The 13,167-nt window shown below is 63.0% G+C and overlaps 1 protein-coding gene across 5 annotated transcripts in view; it reads left to right on the top strand.

Moving 5' to 3' along the window:
* PIP5K1C (phosphatidylinositol-4-phosphate 5-kinase type 1 gamma) overlaps positions 1-13,167 on the top strand; it is a 59,676-nt gene that overhangs the window by 22,448 nt on the left and 24,061 nt on the right. For all 5 annotated transcript variants that reach the window (XM_059918833.1, XM_059918837.1, XM_059918834.1 and 2 more), the window contains exons 2-5: positions 5,121-5,152; positions 6,578-6,670; positions 8,481-8,611; positions 9,508-9,625. In XM_059918833.1, coding sequence (XP_059774816.1) covers positions 5,121-5,152; positions 6,578-6,670; positions 8,481-8,611; positions 9,508-9,625 — 374 coding nt within the window. The remainder of the gene's footprint in view (positions 1-5,120; positions 5,153-6,577; positions 6,671-8,480; positions 8,612-9,507; positions 9,626-13,167) is intronic.

Below are 13,167 nucleotides of genomic sequence, written 5' to 3'. Positions count from 1 at the left end.
GTCCTTCTGTGTCTGGCTTCTCTCGCTGAGCATCGTGTTCTCAGGGTCCATCCACGTTGCAGCGAGTATCAGTGCTTCATGCCTTTTTAAGGATGAGTGATCTGTCGTGTGGCACGTTTAATGCTTTTGTGAGCGTGAGGAATGCAAGTTGGGCAGAGGAGGTAAAGTGCTCTCTCCTTTATCCCTCTCCCAAAGGAGTCCCTGGAACTGGATCCTTATATTCCTCTCGGAAGTGCTCTCGGTGTGGAGGTGTGGTACCTGCGTCAGTCAGCTACTGCTGTGTAACAGCCACCTCGGAGCTGCGTGGCTGCAAACTGCACACGCTTGCCTGCGCTTCTGCCATCTGGGTCGGGTTTGGCGGGCGGCACGAAGTCTAGGAGGCTCCTGTGCTCACAGGCCTCGGGGGAGGGGACTGCCTGCCCCTCCCCGCCAGGGGGTCTCCCCCAGGGCCCCAGCAGGGACCCCGAGGGTGGAACCAGAAGCTGCCCGCCTTCCTCACGTCACACGGTCCCTTCCGTCGAATTCTGTAGCTCAGAGTGAGTCACACGGCTGCTGGCCACAGAGCCGACTGTCCTCATGGGTTACAAGCAGATTTCCCGGTGTGGCTTGTGGGCAGCCCGGCCTCACCGGGGGCCCCAGCTTCCTGCCATGCCCATGGGATGCCTGGCTTCCCCGCGGCCTCCCTGCAGGACTCTGCTTCTGTGGCTAGACCTTTCCAGCTAATAGGGGAAGTGAGTGAGCGCTGGCCCTGGCACCGCTTCCTGCTTTCTCGGGGTTGCAGGCCCGAAGGCCTTGTGCTTTCTTGTTTGCTGAGTCGGGGAGCCAGCCCTCTCCTGGGCACCAGGCGGGCACTGCTCGGGGCACAGCCCCTGCAGTGACCCCACAGGCCTCATGCCCCCTGCCGCCTCTTTCTGGCGGGGCCTCTCCCCCTTAGCACTCAGAGAGCTCTGCAGGTGCCTGTTGGCAGGAGACAAAGCAGATCTGGTCCCCTGTAGTTGGGGGAAGATACAACACACAAGCACCAGGTGGTGCCAAGTGGTGGGAAGAGAGAAAGCCTAGAGGTGGGGAGAGTGGCCCCAGAGGGGCAGTTTGGGGCAAGGTGGTCGGGGGACGGCTTTTCTGAGGGGGTGATGTCTGAGCCAGGTCTTGGATGAAGCAAGGGAGCAAATCCTGCAGGGGTCTTGGGAAGGTTATTTCAGGTGGTGGGAACAGCCCGTGCAAAGGCCCTGGGGCAGGACCAGGCCTGGCATGTTGGAGGAACAGCGAGGAGGCCTGTGTGTCTGGAGCAGAGTGAGTGAGGGGGAGGGCAGGGAGGGGACGGGGCAGGTTGTGCAGGTCTCTGTGGGCCATAGGGAGGACTTGGGCTTTTACCCCCAGGGAGGTGGGAGCCCTGGAGGCTGTGGGCAGAGGAGGGGCGGGGCCTGATTCAAGTGCTCACAGGTGCCCCCTGGTGGCTGCTGCAGGGACGGCAGACTGGAGGGAGGGTGGGAGCTGGAGACCAGAGGGGAGGGGACTGAGCTGGTCCAGGTGGGAGAGGATGGGGGCTGAGAGGAGCCGGGGACAGTGGTGGATTCTGGGTAGACGTCAAGGTAGAAAAAACCTAGTGGTTTTGCTGAAGGACAGATGTTAAGGCCCCTCCCCCGGTCCTTGGGGAGCTTTCTCTGCCTCATTTTCCACATCAAATGTAGAGAAGCGGTCCTGTGTGTGCCAAGGAGGGGGTGGGTCCCTCGTCAGCGGGCTTCAGAGGTGTCTGCTGGGAGCCCGGCCCGAGGCACAGCTGTGCCCCCAGATTCCCCCAGGTCTCAGCCCTGCAGCGCCTCACACTCTCCCCCTCCCCCTGGCTATTTTTAAAACTTAATTTCCTTGAAAACGGGGTGGCTCATTCAAAAGATAATTGGTCACATCTTGGGCTGGGAGGAGTTCGACATCTTGGCGTGGTCCCTGCCGCCCCCGGCCCGGCTGGTGGAAGTGGGTGCAGGAACCGCGTGGCCCCTGGCAACAGGGCCACCTGGTCACAGGGGCGACGGACAGACAAGGTTCCAAAAGGGAATTGCAGAGAGTGAGTGAGGGCGTGTGGATGGCGGGACCCGGGGAGGCCATGAGGAGGCCCCTCCGAGGGGACGTCGGCGAGTGTCCGGGCAGAGGGCGCGGCGCTGTCCCCGGTGTGCCATCCATTCCCTGTCCTCCCCTCGCTCTGTCCCTGCCACCCCTGCCCTGTGACCTGGGCCAGCGTGGAGCCTGCCTGCTGCCCCTCCTGGCCTCACGCCTGGGGGTATTCCGGGTGGGGTGGGTCTCCCCCTTCACCAGCCAGCGTGTGAGTTGGGCAGGAGAAGCAGGGGGGCCTGGGGGTGAGATCCAGGCACAAAGCGGGGAGACCCTGAGGTCAGTCCCTCAAGTGTCCCCAGGCAGGGCGGACCCGGCTGGGACTTTGCGTCCCATGCTGGTGTTGGCCAGGCCGCTCCCACAGGCCTGAGACTGCAGAGGCCTCGGTGGTGGGCTGGGGCTTGGGGGGGGGAATCGAGACCACCGTGTTGGACCAGCTGGACCCCGGGATGAGGGGCCGGGAGCTGCAGAGGACTCGGGTGGGCACAGGGGTTGGGCTGTGGGCTCAGGTGCCCCAGGTGGGCCGAGAAGGGGCTGCCTGGGGCCCCCAGACGAAGTCTGGAATGTTCTGCGCGGTCCACTGCCGCTTCCTGCCTTGTTCCCTCTTCCTTCCCCCACACCCCAGACACAAAACCATGCATTGTTCTGCTGTTGGACAGCCAACGAAAATATTATGTCGGCTTTCCAGCACCTTCCGCCACCCCCCGGGCCTCAGGAGGGGCTGAGCCCAGGTTCGTCCCTGTGGCCGGGGAGCCCGGGCTGGGAGGCCCACGTGTTGCCGGCGGGCATGGCTGGTGTGACCCACACGTGGCTGGCGTTTCCCGTTCTGGTGGTGGTATGCGCCTTCCAGGGCCTGTGGGCTTTGTCCTCTGGGGGTGGGGGTCCCTTCTGTGGGCCCTGCTGCCACGAAGCGCCCAGCTGGCTGCCCACCTGGCCTCAGTTTCCTGTCTTCTGGGGGTCGCGCACAGAGATGGGCGCTCAGGGGCGTCCCCACCCTGCCCAGCCTGGCTGCACCACGGCCGTGTCGTCTTGGGTTTATGTTCTTTATTGAGAGATAATTCACAGATAGCATAAGATTCCCTATCAAGTGTACAATTCAGTGTTTCTTGCACAGTGTTGTGCAGCCGTTACCACTGATTCCAGAACATTCTCATCCTCCCAGAGGAAGCCGAATGCCCGTTCGCTGTCAGTCCTCACCCCCCAGCCCTGGCCCGAACCGGGTGGATAGAGTGGGTGTTCTGACCCCTGACCCCTGACCTGGGCCCGCTGCTCCCCGGCTGCCCTTGCTCCCCCCACCCCACCGTGGGCGTCTCTCCTCCCCCACCCCTACCTCCCCCGACGGCCTTGTCCACTCTTGGGGCTCGAACCCCCTCTACCCCCGGACAGCTGCCTACAGCCCTGTCTCCAGCCTGGGCCTCCCCGAGCTCCTGACTCAGGGTCCAGCTGCCCCTTGACATCTTCACGCAGAGGGTTCACGGGGGTCTCGCACTCAGCATGGCCACCCTGCACCCGACCACCCCCCAAACCTGCTCCTGCCTGGTCCCCCATCTTGGCCGAGGCAGCTCTCTCCTTCTGTGAGTTGCTCCAAGATCCTGAGTCATTCCCGACTCCTCACTTTTCTTCACTCCGCCCCCAGTGCGCACAGCCTGTCTCTCCTGACTTCAGAGCTAACCAGAATCCGCCCACTTCTCACTCACCCCTCCACGGCAGCCACCCTGGTCCACCCCATCATCTCCCACCTGGACCAGCGCGGTCCCCTCCCCACTGGTCCCCGGCTCTGTCCTCACCCTGTCTGTCCTCCCACGGCCACCAGAGGGCACCTGTGAGCACCTGAGTCAGGTCCGGTGTGTTTCCCATCCCTGGCCCTGCAGGACTCCCACCTCCCTGGGGTAAAAGACCAAGTCCTCCCTTGCTGATCTGACCCCCCACCTGTCATCCCAGGTCATCCTGTTGGCACTCGCTGCACTGTCCAGGCCCTTCTCTGCTCCCCCTGGGCTGTGAGCCCTTGAGGGCGGGGGCTGGGACTGTCCTGGTCACCACTTGCCTCCCCTCTCCAAGCTGACACCTGGTAGATACCGGTGTCTGAGTTTCCTGTTGCAGCTGTGACAAATCACCACAAACTTGACCTAAAACCACACAGACTGGTTCTCTCACAGTCCTGGAGGTCAGGATTCTAACTCGGGTCTCACGGGGCTAAATCCAGGCGTGGGCAGGGCGGGTCCTTCCAGAGGCTCCAGGGGAGCATCGGTTCCCGCCTTTTCCAGCTTCTAGAGGCGCCGCATCCCTGGCTCGCGGCCCCTCCTGCATCCTCACAGCCAGCAGCGCAGCATCTTCCGTCTCTCTCTGCCTCTGACCCTCCCGCCTCCCTCTTATAAGGACCCTGTGATGATGCTGGGCCCCCCGGGGAATCCAGGGTCATCCCCGTCTCAGGGGCCTTAACCCCACCTTTAAAGCCCATTCTGGGATCAGGATGTGGACATCCTTGGGGCGATGGATATCTGCTGATCACACTCACTGAACAGATACTCCTCAGCAGAAGCCTGCTTTCTGGGTGAGGACACCAAGGTCAGAGGGGTCAGTGGTTGGCCTGAGGCCTCCCCGCGTGAGCCTCCTGGGCCCCCCGGACCCCAGCTGGGAGCCGTGTGGGTGGGAGCCAGGCAGCGTCCTTGGCTGGCCCAGCTGCCTCGGGAGCCGCACCATCACTCCAGCCTGGGCCCCAGCGCCGACCGCTGCTGCCCCGTCCCTGCGACGACCACCTGCCCTCACCTGGGGCCCTCCTGGCTGTGGGCCGTGCTGTTTCTCCTCTCCCGTCCCCGCCCCCCACCCCTGTCTGCGAGGCCACGTCGGGGTGGTCGCTCCCCCAGCTTCTCCCACCTCGGGGCCCCTCGTCCAGCCCGCCTGCATCACGTCCCCAGGCCCGTCGCCCATGTGGGGTCCTCACGGCCTTCCCAGGGGTGCAGGGTGCATGTATGGGGGTGCCCCCGTATCCAGACTGAAGTCTCCCTTCTCTCCCTCAGGTTCAGCCCCGAAAAAGATGACCCCGGTGGAGGTGAGTGTCCCATGGGCCCCACCCTGGCCTGCCTCGCGAAGGTGGACCGGAAGTGCCCGGCCCAGCCCGCGTCCTGCTCTGTGGCCTCGGGCATCTCCCTGCACCTCTCTGGGCCCCAGATGCTGGCCAAGCAAATAAGCAACTGTCATCAGACAGTGAAAACCTGTCTGTCCCGCTAGCGTCTTGAGTTTCAGGGAGGGGTGGGGCGGGTGGGGAGGGCCCCGAGGACCCTACCCTGGGCTGTCCAGGGAGCGGGGAGGCGGAAGGGGCCTGGAGAGGGTGGTGCCACCTCCCGCCAGCCGCGCCTCCAGGACGGCGCCCCCACAACCCCACACGCCTGTCCGGGTCCCTCCAGTCCTGTCCGCTCGCGTGAGCCCCGGGCGCCCAGCCCCTGGTCAGTTTCCGGTCACTCCTGGAGGCCGCCTGCGGGGGGCATCTGTGAGCCCTGTTGTCCAAGGAGCCACGGTCAGCGGGTTAGAGGCAGCTCAGGTGCACAGGAGCCCCGCCCCACCTGGGTGTCCGCCTTCCCTTCCAGCCAGGCTCCTCTCCCAGGATGCCGCTGGGCACTCAGGTCCTTCTTAGGCGAGCTTTGTCCACCTGCTGGGGGCCCGGAGGGCGTCCAGGCCGCAGGCAGTGGGGAGCCAGCGAGGGGTGCGGAGCAGGGCTGGCAACCAACGTTCCCTGAGCGGAGCCCGCCCCCTGGTGGCCAGTGTGCAGAACAGGCTGGTCTGAGCCCTTCAAGTGGCGGCAGGTGCTTCTTAAATGTCCGTGACCCGTGGAGCCCCGGGCCCTGAGCTGGCATCTGTGTCCCTCCAGGCCCCACTGCCCCATCCACCATCCTCCCTCTGTGATGTCACACACGGGGGCCAGCGGCTTCCACACGACTTTGCTGGGATGCCACATGTGTCCCCTGGAGCTGGCAGGAGCCAGGCCAGCGGGACTTCTTCCCTCAGGGAGGAGATGCTGTTTGCAGTCATTCCAGCCCAGAGGGTCTCACCTGGCCATGTCTGGGGGCGTCTGTGGTTGTCACAACTGGGGGACTCCTGGCAGCGAGTGGGGGGGACCGGGGATGCTGCTCCACACCCCACAGCGCCCAGGACACCCCCTTCACAGAGTGACCAGCCCCAAGTCAGCAGTGCCAGGCGGGGGGAGGCCCTGAAATTGGGGCTCTTCTCTCCCCGCCTGCAGAGGGCCGGGGCTGCCGACCTTCCTGCTGTCTAGAGGAGCCGGCGGTCCTAGTCTGGGGGTGGCCCCCCCGGGCGTGGAGCCCAAGTGCCCTGCAGCCCACCCCCAGCGGCCCCCGCCCTGAGTTCCAGCTGGGCACGGCGACGAAGCCCCTTTCTCGGCAGGATTTCCGGAGCATTCTGGCCCCTGCAGCAGTGCCTCGTTGCCAGTTTTGAACGCTTCCTGCTTCCTCTTTTCCAGGCCCCGTTGATGACTGGACAGCCAGGCCCTGGCCACGGGAAGAAGCTGGGTCATCGGGGTGTGGACGCATCCGGCGAAACCACCTACAAGAAGGTTCCTGCTCCGCCCTCCGCCGGCGGGGGTGGGACGAGGGGTCCTCGTGGGTGCACAGGGCCCTGAAGGTCGGGTGTGGGCCGCGGCCATAGGTGGCTGGAGACAGTTGCTCTCGGTTGCCGGCAGGTGCTCTGAGGCTGCACCACCTGCCAGGCTCCTTGAGTCACCTGTGGCCTTGGGCGTGACCTTGGGCAAGAGGAAATCACAGCTCCCTCCCTTCCCTCTGAAAGTGGGGCTGAGGAGAGGAGGGGTCAGGCCGGGGATGTGAGAGGCAACCCTGGGCCCCGCTGCCTCTGGTCCCCCCCTCCCCCCGCCTTGCTGCGCCTCCTAAAATACCAGCTTTGCTGGGAGCCAGTGCGTGCAGCCTATGAGTCACTCTTCTGAAGTGTTCAGTTAGGTGGTTTCTAGAGTATTCAGAGCTGTACAGCCATCGCCACGGTCAACTTTAAAACATTTCTCTTAACCTCCAAGAGAAACCCCATACCCATTAGCCTCCTCCACCCCCTCCCCAGCCCCTGACAACCAGGAACCCTCTCCTGCGTCTGTGGATCAGCCTGTTCTGGACGTTTCCCATCAATGGAATCACACACTGTGTGTCCTTCTGTGTCTGGCTTCTCTCACTGAGCATCGTGGTCTGAGGGTCCGTCCACGTGGTAGCGAGTGTCAGGGCTTCACCCCTCTTCATGGCCGAGTGATGTTCCCGTGTGTGGAGGGAACCATTCTGTGTATCCACCATCTGTCGATGGACACTTGGGTTGTTTGCACTTTTTGGCTGTTGTGAGTAGTGCTGCTGTGAAGGTTTGCGTACAGGTTTTCGCGTGGACGGCGCTTCTCCCTCTGGGCTGCACACCTAGGAGTGGAGCCGCGGAGTCCCATGAGAGCCATGTGTAACCCACTGGAGGAGCTGCCAGACCCTGTCCACAGCGGCTGCCCTTTTTTCCATTCTCAGCAGCCCAGCACAAGGGTTCCACTCTCTGGTCCTCCATGGTGCTTGTTGTCTGTCCATCTGGTTCTGTCCCTCCCAGCACGTGGGAAGCGGGTCTCACTGTGTCCAGATTTGCATCTTCCTGGTGGCTGGTGGCGCTCAGCACCTTCTCCTGTGCTTGTTGACCGTCTGCGTATCTCCTCTGGAGAACTGTGTTCAGTCAGTAGCATCTTGAGGGAGTGGCCCGCGGGGGGCTTCAGGAGGAGAGGCGGGTGCTGGGGAAGGGCTTGCTCCTGCAGTGGGGGTGCTGGGGACCAGAGTCAGTGACTTGGGGGCCGAGGTGTCTTTCTTCAGTGGTGGGCGCGTTGCTTAGGGCTCACAGTGACAGTAACATGAACGGCGGTGCTGACAGACGGACAGGCAGCTGGTGCTTCTCCAGTGTGGGCGGGCATGAGGGTGGCCCCGGGAGGGCTGACGCTGTTACCTCCACCCCCGACCAGGGTGGGGACCAAGGAATAGAGAGGCAGAGCCCCTCGAAGGTGGACAGATGGAACCCTGGTCTCGGAAGTGCAGCCTGGGCACCGCTGTGTTTTGTGCCCTCCCCCCAAAGGAAACTCTGGCAAAATCCCCCAAAGACCCCTGCTGCGTTGGGGCAGTTTTGAGACGTGGGAACCTTCTAGAAGCTGGAGAGAAAACAGGCCTTGGGGCCGCGCCAGGTGGTGTTGGTGTCTCAGCCAGGCCACTTCCTTGCTGTGTGGTTGTGCAGGCTGAGCGGCAGGCCAGATGCTGCCCCCCCATCCCAAGGGGGCCTCCCAGCTTGCCTCTCACCCTGGGTGGGCCAGGGACTGGCCCCGGGGGTCTTGATGTGGCTGGGTTTCTCCGCAGACCACGTCCTCCACCCTGAAGGGGGCCATCCAGCTGGGCATTGGCTACACCGTGGGCAACCTGAGCTCCAAGCCGGAGCGCGACGTGCTCATGCAGGACTTCTACGTGGTGGAGAGCATTTTCTTCCCCAGGTACCTGGCCTGGTCCGCGGGGGCAGCTCCCGTGCCTTCAGCAGCTCCCGTGCTTTCAGCAGCTTGCCCTGCTCGCAGACAGCAGTGATAGGAAATAGTCTTCCCGTTCTCTCAGCTCCTTTCTCTGCCAAAAATAGCACTGACCCCTCCTGGGGTCTCCTGGCTTTGAGGTCCAACCCTGTGTCAGGATGTTAGTCTGCTGCTGAATCACAGGGACGCAATATAATGGTGACTTTTAAAAATAGGGAAAGACAGAAGTTCGTTGTTTCTCAAATGTGTGCGTGTGTGCCTGTGTGCCTGTGTGTGTGTGTGTGCGCGTGTGCGCGACACTCACACACACTGATAGTCAGTCTAGGGCTGGTCAGGTGGCTCCATGATGTTGGGGGGCCCGGGTTCCTTCTGGTTTCTCCAGCATCTTCAATATGCTGCTTTACTTACCAGTGGCCCCTGGGGGCTGCCTAGGCTCCTGCCATCACACCTGCATTCCAACAGCAGGAAGGAGAAGGAGAGCACATGCCCCTGCCCTTTAAGGGCATGACCAGGAAAGGACCCACATCATTGCTCCTCCACTCACAGGGGACTGGCTGAGCACAGCCCCCTGACCACACCTGGCTGTGGGAGAGGCTGGCAGTGGTCTTATTCTGGGCAGCCATGTGTACACCCAATGCTGTGGGCTCTGTTGCTGATGAAGGGAGGGTAGTTGTTGGGGGACAGCCCGAGGCTGGCCACGGCCCTTTGTCCCATCGGGAGCCCCGTGTTGCTTTTTGGATTGGCTCTTTAGGGACCTTGGGGCCGAGCCTGGGCCTGGGCAGGCGGGCGGGCGGGCCGTCAGTGGGTGAGGGGAGAGCACACGAGCCGCCGTCCCTCACAGACCTCCCCCCCTGCTTCCTCTGCAGTGAAGGCAGCAACCTCACCCCCGCCCATCACTTCCAGGACTTCAGGTTCAAGACCTACGCGCCCGTCGCCTTCCGCTACTTCCGGGAGCTCTTTGGGATCCGGCCGGATGACTACTTGGTGAGTGTGTCCTCGGCTGCTGCTGCGTCCCCCGCCCCCGGCTCCAGCCCAGGCTCGCTGGCTCGGATCACCCCGTTTGTTGCCTCTTGGTCTCTGTGGGGCAGGAACGCGGGTGCAGCGTCGCCGGGCTCCCTGCTCAGTTTGTAGTCGAGGTGGGCCGGACTCGGTCCTCGCTGGCTGTTGGCCGGGCCGTCTGTTCCTTCCAGACATTACAGTTTGCCGCGCGCTCATCCTGGAGGGACTGTCCCGTCACCGGCCATGCTCGTGCTCCTGGCCACCAGCCTGGACTCTGTCCTCTCGGCTCCGGTGTGGTTTTAGTCTCTCAAGTTAGAAAAACCAAAACCTAGGCCAGATCCTCTGACCTCGCATCCATGGTCAGGACTCGTCCAGATGGGGCTTCACGGTAGCAGCGTCTGGGTCATCAGCCAGAGTCTCCACTTCAGAAGGTCCGGCTGGTCTGTTCCGGGCCCACCTGGTCACACGTTGTGACTTTGCACGTGGAGGCCTCGGCGTCTGCGCAGACGCCCACGTCTGACCTCCCAGCACCTGCCATCCCCGGGGAGACCCGATCCTCGGGTTTGGGGGGCCTTGACTGTGTTCCGACTGCTCCCGTTCGGGTCTTAATCTGTGGGAAAGCTGTGCCCTCAGCCGGGGCCACGTCCTTCTGGAGGCCCAGCGTTTGCTCTGGCCGGGGACACACGTGACCTGAGGCTCTCCAGCTCTGCCCGGTCAGTGCCCAGAAGTCACCAGGTCCCACGTGGCCTCTCCCATCCCAGCCCTGGGAAGAGCTTCCCTCGTCTGTGAGCCCCGTGGCGTGAGGAGGAGCATTTCGTGTGCAGCCTGGTGGTTCTACAGCAGAAAGGACGCCGGTTACCCGGACTCTGTGTTATCATGTTACCAGGAGGGGAAACCTACGGCCTTGTTCACAGTCGGGGAGAAGTGGCCTTGGTGTCCATTAGCAGGGAGTGGACAGTGGAACTGCCACGTCCACAGAGGCGGGCCAGGGAGACGGCTGGGGCCTGATCTCGAACTTGATAAGCAAAGTTCAGGGACCTCAGACGTCTGAGGTCACCTGGCCCCACCTTGGCGACCTTCAACTTCATTCTCCCAGAAGGGGAGTGTTCTCGTTTCTCCCTAACCTCCACTCCCACCAACACCGCCAGGGACAGGCAGGCAGCAGCCCTGCGGCCTCCAACATAGGCCACGGAGGGAGCGTGAGCCTGGAATGGCAGCAGGAGGGCGGAGATGGCCCGGGTGTTCTGGGCCATGGGGCCCTGGTGGGCTAGAAACTCGCTGGAAGGTTCAGACCTTCCCAGGCGTGTCCATCCTGGGCCCAAGGTGGGTGGGGGGGTGCTGCAGACAGGGCCTCGGGGAGCCTGCTGGGGTTGGCCGTCAGGGAGCGAGCCGGGAAATGCGGCAAGGAAATGGGTGCCGTGTGGAGGGCAAGCGGAGCCCCTCAGCCTGCGGGCTGGGTCGCTCCGAGCTGCGGGAGTGAAGCCCATGCGGCGGGGCAGGGATGGACCGGGCGCCCGGACTGTCCCCAGCCTCCCTCGCCAGCTCTGCCTCCCCCGGGGTTCCCCTCTCCTCCACGGTCACGGCCTCGGCCCCTGGCTGCCGCCCCAGCCCCAGCTACAGGCACCAGGCCCGAGTTTTCTTGTGCAGAGTCACTCTCACCCCTTGTGAGACCCCTGCGCTCTCCTGGGGTTAAATGTCATTTAATCTCAGCTCAGGACAGCAGGGCATGGTCGGGGGGGGCGGGCTGTTTCCTGAATCGGGGGTTGTCTGCCCATGACCCCGTCCTGACAGTGGGTTACCTGGCTCAGGAGCCCTTACTTGTCGCCCGCCTGCCCCTCGGCAGCGGTGCCCAGTGAGGCCCAAGACCCAAGGCCCCGACCAAGCTGCTCCCCAGGGCAGCTGCTGTCAGCCATCTGGTTCCAGAACTTTCTCCGCCTGTAGATTTATCCTGTACAGAGCTGGACACGTCCCTTCTGCTGGGTTTTCCACTCGACGTCCCTGCTCTCCTGCAGGGTGCTTTGCTGCAGTCTGTGCTCAGAGGTGCCCGGCGGTGGCTGCGGGCCCATGCCTGGCAGAGTGCGAGGAGGACGGGGCACCTGGGCGGGGCCTCTGTGCTGTGGATGTTTGTGGCTAGTGGCTGCGGGCGGAGCGGGGATGGACAATGGCTGTGGCCGCAGCTGCACGCCCTTCGCCCCCATACGAGCCTTCCCTGAGCTGCTCTTGCTCCCACGGCCAGCCCTGCTGGGGTCCTGCCAACCCTGCTGTCGGATGCATCGGAATCTGGCCACTCCTCACCCTCCACTGATGCCCCTGGCTAGCCCCCGCCCCGCCCACCTGGGCACCCCGTCAGGCTCACACCCCCAAAGTCCAGAGGCGCCTCTTAAGACACAGATCACACCATGTCACTCCCTAGCTGTCCCCGCACTTGGAATAAAGGTCGGCCTCCTTGGTTCCCTTCCCAACCGAACTCCGCTGCACCATCCCCATTGCCACCCGCCCCCCACCCCGGCCTCCTCCCTGTGCTGTCCTCCACCAGCTGCACGCGTTCAGGGCCTTTGCACGGGCTCGGTCACGTTCTTTTGCTCGATGTTGGCTCCTCAGGGGAGACACCCTTCCTGGCCCCCCAGCCACCGTAGCTGCCTCCAGCACGTCTGCCTTTCAACCGCGGGATGTTTCTCTGTGCCCTTTGTCACCATCTGACACACTGTGTTTTACTTTATTTATCTGTCTGGCTTCAACAAGAATGTCAGCTCCAGGGCTTCCCTGGTGGCACAGTGGTTAAGAACCTGCCAGCCAATGCAGGGGACACGGGTTAGAGCCCTGGGCCAGGAAGATCCCACATGCCGCAGAGCAACTAGGCCCGTGAGCCACAACTACTGAGCCTGCGCTCTAGAGCCCGTGAGCCACAAGTACTGAAGCCCACGCGCCACAACTACTGAGCCCGCGAGCCTAGAGCCCCTGCTCCGCAACAAGAGAAGCCACCGCGATGAGAAGCCCGTGCACCACAATGAAGAGTAGCCCCCGCTCACCACAACTAGAGAAAGCCCGCGCACAGCAGAAGACCCAACACAGCCAAAACTAAAAATAAAATAAATTAAAAAAAAAGAAAGTCAGCTCCAAGAGCCAAGGATTCAGCCTGTTTTGTTTACTGCTGTGTCCCCAGTGCCAAGACTGGGCTTCAGAATCCCTGGCGGGAGGACTAACTGTCCCCCCACTGTTCCAGGAGAGATGCCTGAAGTGTTAGTGCCTCACTCGGGGTGGCCCCCGCCTGGGCCCTTGAGTGACAGCGAAGAACACAGCCCCAGCTGACCCACAGCAGACACAGTGTAAGTGCTGTCTGGGGGCTGCTTGTTAGCATATCCTGACTGTGCTGACTGCCGTGTGAGCTGGCTTCTGCCTCCATCACAGTGAATGGGGGCAATAAAACTGCCGGCTCCCACCTCTCAAGGCTGAAGTCAGGCACCAGCAGACCAGGGGGTACATGGAAATACGCTTGGGTGTCAGGTAGTACTGAGAAAGTGGCAGTT

Source organism: Balaenoptera ricei, chromosome 3 (genome assembly GCF_028023285.1).
Source record: "Balaenoptera ricei isolate mBalRic1 chromosome 3, mBalRic1.hap2, whole genome shotgun sequence".
Lineage (NCBI taxonomy): Eukaryota > Metazoa > Chordata > Mammalia > Artiodactyla > Balaenopteridae > Balaenoptera > Balaenoptera ricei.
This window is presented reverse-complemented; position numbering and strand designations above follow the sequence as displayed.